Raw genomic sequence first — 5,329 nt, 5'->3', positions numbered from 1 at the left:
CGGACCGGCCCTCCACCGGCCGTCGTGGCAGCCGCCGCTTTTCCTCGCCTTGGCCGGAGGAGTGGACTTTAGCACCATCGCCACCGGACTCCTCTACCGAATCACCCGGAACAGCATCTGCCACTCCAGCGGGACTCTAATCTGGATCTATCTGGACTTTTTTTTTTTGTGTGTTTCCCAAGTCAGGTATTCTGACTCTATCGGGGTCTGGGATTATTTGTTTCTTGTTGTTTTTTTTTCCCCTCTGTATCATTACCCTTGTAGTTTGCAATCTCTCAGTAAAGAACTGGTATTCCTATCCCCCTATCTTGTCTGAAAGCCCCATAATTTCAAAGGTACAGCAGTTCGGAGGTGTGTGCGTGTTGGGGGAGGGGTTTACAGTTCCCATTTTCAAGGGAGGCTTTCCTCTGTCTTCTAAACCAAGACAACATCTCACACTGACTTGGGCTCTACTACTAGAAAGATAATTTTTAGCAAAATGTTTTAGTTCACCCAGTTAAACATGCAGGTAGCGTACCCCCCACATTCTAGCCTACAGCTGCCAGGAAAAAAGAAAAAAGTCTACCTCTTTTCTTGCTTTTCTGTTGCCCAACCTGTCGATGATGCTGGCTGCTTTCAGCGTGAGCAGCCGAGCCTGTTCGATGCTGAGGCGGCACTCGGCGATCCAGTGGGCAACAACTTCCTGCAGAAACCAAAGCAACAGGCACAGTCAGTCATCAAGTTGGGTTCATTCAGCCCCCTAGAGACACTCCTGGGCCAATTAAAGTCAGTTTGACACGTGTCATCTCATGCGAGGGGGTGAAGAAAGGCAGATAATACTTGATTGACAGCAATACTAGCCACACAGCAGTTCTTTGGAAAACCTCCAGATTCTGGTAAGCTCCTGTTTCCTGGGCAGTGCCAGCAGCTTGCCCATGGCTTCATCTAACATCAGGTTCACTCTCATTAGAGCTTCTGAGAACACACCTCATCCAACTCCCACTAATTCCAGGTCATGCACATTAACGGAAGTTTGACAACAAGATGACTGGAAAACAGTGATGTAACATGATCCCTTCAGCATCAGTACAAATCATTTTCCATCACATGTGCCAGACATTAGCTCAGCTTCCTCTGTTGCCTTTACTTGATCTTTTTCAAAAAAATGATCCTGTGTTGTGTGATGCTGCAGAGCACTCGTAATGGGATAGGCCAACTATTAAATGCTGACGGTTCCTATAAAGCAGACTATGATCTTATTATTATGCTTTTCCACGTATCAGTATTTCAATATCAGAGCAAGACAAGACCAAAATCCTAATATCGCCTTGGTTTGGTCTGTACTTTTCTAAATGTGTACAAATAACTGATATGGGAAGTTAATTTTTTTGGTCAAATTCAGCCCCTTGAGTATCTCCAGCAGTCATGAACAGAGATGTCTAGGTAACAAATTCAACACACCAAAATGCTGAATTCCAATTGTAACTACAGAAACAGAAGCTGTGTGCTTGGGAAAACCCCTGTCCAAACTGATCGGTGAAAACATGGTGACCAAACCTGCATTCAAATCCAGCAAGAGACATCCAATTCATCGCAAGGTAAAAACCAAATCCCATAGGTTCCAGTGAAAACTTTCAGCCTTGCACCATGATTTTCCCCTCAGGATCCAAGGTGCCACAAACAGCAACTCAGGTTGGGGCACGTCCGTCATGGGGCCACTGCAGAGCCACAAGGTTCTGTGTCGGCACGACCCAGGGTGATGCCCGGAGTACGGGAACTGACACAAAGAGGGACCGTGCTTACGTGGTGATACAGCTTCTTCCCGAAAGTCTCTCTCTGTGCCGCCCGCTGGCACAGGATCTGCAAAGCGGTTTCAGCCACCCCGAGGCACCTCATGCAGTGATGGATACGGCCGGGCCCGAGCCGACCCTGAGCGATCTCAAACCCCCGGCCCTCGCCTGGTCAGAAAGAAAAACAGACACATGAGCAGCACGGACTCAGCACCAGAGCTCGAAGCTGTCGAGATGTTTATTTTGCAGAAACGGTGCTTGTTTAGTCCCACTCTTTATCGACATGCTCTAGCATGCTCTAGGTAAATCAAGCCCTCTCAGAAACCATCTCAATTTGATTTAAATCTTATTAATCTTACGTTGAAGAATACATCTACAGGTTTGGTACAAGAATCTGGAGGAAGACTTTGATGTTTCCAAGTCCTAGAGTTTGTCAAGAGAGAAAGTTCTTCCAGCAAAATCAAACCAAAATCAGGCTTCAGAGCAACTGAGAGGAGCAGAGCAAAGTTCTCCCTGCAGAAGGTCACGGTGCTGGCATGCTCATTCTTTCTGTAGAGCCTTGGGCTACAGCAGAACCCTCTCTTTAAACATCTGTAAAGCCTTTGGGGACAGAACACCACTGACAGTTCCTGCTTTGCTCTACTCCAGGGAAGTGATTTTTGCACTACAGCTATAGCTGCCCCCCTCCCTCCCATCGCCTTCCTGCTCTGCACAAGAGACAGCCAAGCTGCGGGCACAGTGGGCTCCCTCTCACATGTATCAGAAAAGAACAAATACTGAAACTCACCCAGTATTATATTGGAGACAGGTACTCGCACATTGTTGAAGTGTATCTCAAAGTGTCCTCCATGGAGCTCATCTACAGGGACAGAGAAAACACAATAGCCCGGTAAAATAAAGGAGGATAAAATTACAGGCCTTCAGTTGCTAATCCTTTTTCTGTAGATGCATTTTACTGATTCCATATACAGTATTTATTAGCATTACTGCAGCTTCTGAGGCTGCTGACAAATGAGCCCCCATACAGCTGACAGATGTCACCACCTACCCAGGTAGCCAAATACTGAGAGGGGTCTTATCAGCTCCAGCCCTGGAGTGTCCATGGGAACAATAACCATGCTGTGCTGCTTGTACCTGCTCAAGACAAAATGCACAAGTTACAACTAACTTGGAGCCCCACTTCTGTCCTTTCCCTCCACTTTTATCTTCTGTCCTCAATTTAACACTTGCATAAGGCCAGTGCTGAGATTTACTCACACTGACAGATTTAAGGTCAGTTGTTAGTCACACAGACTTGGAGACAATTGCCCAGGTCCCTGAATTCAGTCTCCTGATCCAGCAAGTGCCAGGTCCCAGAATCCTCTCCATGAACCTCTTGTGTTTAACATCCAAGTGCTCAGGCAGCCCTGCCCATACAGCTGCCAGATAAACCCTTCCGTGCGCTCTAAGCATGTTACAGTTTACTTCAAGGGAATCGAGCCAAACCTAAAAAATTTCAGATAATCACCGAGCTTGGGCTAAAATCCAACTTGGAGATGTAAATGTTCCAATTCTTTTGTATTAAAAGCAAGCTGTGCAATTTTAGTAGTATCAGCCAGAAAGCATTTTATTCATTGCTTGTGTGTTTGTAAAAGACAACTTAATTTTGCTTAATTTTTTTATATATTATAATTATGAAATAAACTATAAGTCAAAGACAAGTTGTTGGTTGAACAACTGCTGCAGACTAAAGCCAGAGCGACCAAGATAAAGTCAGGGAATCCCTCAAACTTCCCTGGTCCAGTTCACCCCGTGGCAGCACAAAGGCCCGAGTGCAATCTGGCAACACAGGAGCTCGGTCAGCAGACACACTCACAGGTTTAAAACTCCCTGTAATTCATCAGCATTTCAAATCCATCCAGGCAATTAATCGATTTCACCTAGCAAAGTTTTTGCTAGCAGCAAAAACTCCAGGCAATGCATTTTCAGTACCTCTTGGAACCTCCCAGGAATCCTTACCTGGATGTCGAGGAGTTTTTGGTTTTGCCCATTACAATCGCAAGTTTGCAATTTGGATTCCCAGCACCTTAAAAAAAAAAGTCACAAAAAAAAATAGTTCTCATTATCAAAATCTCAATGGAGAAGCAAAGAAAAAGTTTCATACAAATAAATCTTTCCCCCTTCCTTTTATGATACAGCAGCAAAAGCAATCTACTGCTGTGTTTATACTCTTGAGTAATCAGACTGAAACAAAATACATCCTATTGCTTAACATCTGAAAGGGAGTTGACTTGTGGGGAGGGAAACAACGAAAAGCCAAACATCCAAACCCTCCCCCATCTGTCTCCATCCTCTGTTGCTATGAGAACAAGAAAGCACTGGAAATGGAGCCCAGTCCCTTCTGTCTTCAGCGCAGCTCCGCAAGTCAGCGTGATACAAAAGCACAGCCCGAGGTGAGGTGCTGCCATTTCAACCCCAAAACCTCTTAAAACCATAAAGACAGTGAAGCCGCAGTTTTAGCTGGAGCCTTAGTTATAGCCAGAACTGTAGTTTTAGCTGGTATGTAAAAGACTCAGGGTGCTCTTACCAAACAGAATTAGTGGGACAATGGCGGTGTGAAACAGGCATTCCACAAGCAGAGCTTATCCCCAAGGGCAGGACGCTCTTATCTTCAAAGATGGAACACCTCAGGACTCCCAAGGGCCATTAAGATATGCAGAACCAGCCTAGGCCAGCACTGGAGTCTCTTAACAAAGACAAGGAGTTAACGGAATGGAGCCCATCAACAGGACAGCCCGATGAAGACTACCAGGATGAAGTAAAACGACCACTAGAGACCCTAACGACCACCGAAAGACTGTATAATGCATGCAGGAGTGGGTGGCAACATGTTAATGAGTTCTCGGAAATGGCACGAATATGTATATCTAAACTGTATAAAAGCTGTACATCTGGCCTTTCTCGGGGCACACACCAGGTGGAGCTATCCCTGGTGTGCCCAGCGCTGCAATAAAGAATACCTGCTGAATAGACATCAAGGCTATCAAGTTCTGATTTCGGCCTTTTCACGGCATCAATAGTTATAGCCAGAACTGCAGTTTTAGCTGGTATGTAGGAGACTTTTTTAATATGCTTGAGCAAGCAGAATCAGTGGGAGAACAGAGTGTGAGAGAAAGGTATTCTACAAGGGGAGCTTATCCGCAAGGACAGGATGCTCTTATCTCCAAAGACAGAATGCCCCAGGACTACCAAATGCCATTAAGATATGTGGAACCAGCCCAGGCCAGCCTTGGGGTCTCTTAAAAAGACAAGGAGTTAACTGAATGGAGCCCATCAAAAGGACACCCCGATGAAGACCATCATGATGAAGTAAAAGAACCACCAGAGACCCTTGAAAGCCTGTATTGTGCATGCGGGAGTGGGTGGCAACATATGTTAATGAGTTCTCAGAAACTGTGTGAATCTGTATATCTAAACTGTATATAAGCTGTACCTTTAGCCCTTCACGGGGCACACACTGGGTGAAGCCCAGCACTGCGATAAGGAAGATCTGCTTAATAGACATCAAGGTTATTAAGTTC

General features: G+C 45.6%; 1 protein-coding gene across 1 annotated transcript; it reads right to left on the bottom strand.

The window, feature by feature from the left end:
- Nucleotides 1-565: 565 nt before the first annotated feature.
- On the bottom strand, nucleotides 566-3,834 carry LOC104270202 (acyl-CoA dehydrogenase family member 11-like; the record flags this gene model as incomplete). Its single annotated transcript, XM_009864484.1, has 5 exons — nucleotides 566-682; nucleotides 1,783-1,937; nucleotides 2,557-2,628; nucleotides 2,818-2,903; nucleotides 3,768-3,834. Coding segments are annotated over 5 exons (497 nt in total), but the record flags the coding sequence as incomplete, so codon positions are not given.
- Nucleotides 3,835-5,329: the final 1,495 nt, after the last annotated feature.

This window comes from Apaloderma vittatum, unplaced genomic scaffold (assembly GCF_000703405.1).
Source record: "Apaloderma vittatum isolate BGI_N311 unplaced genomic scaffold, ASM70340v1 scaffold10862, whole genome shotgun sequence".
NCBI lineage: Eukaryota > Metazoa > Chordata > Aves > Trogoniformes > Trogonidae > Apaloderma > Apaloderma vittatum.
The sequence above is the reverse complement of the archived record's forward strand: the minus strand, read 5'-3'. Positions and strand labels throughout refer to the sequence as shown.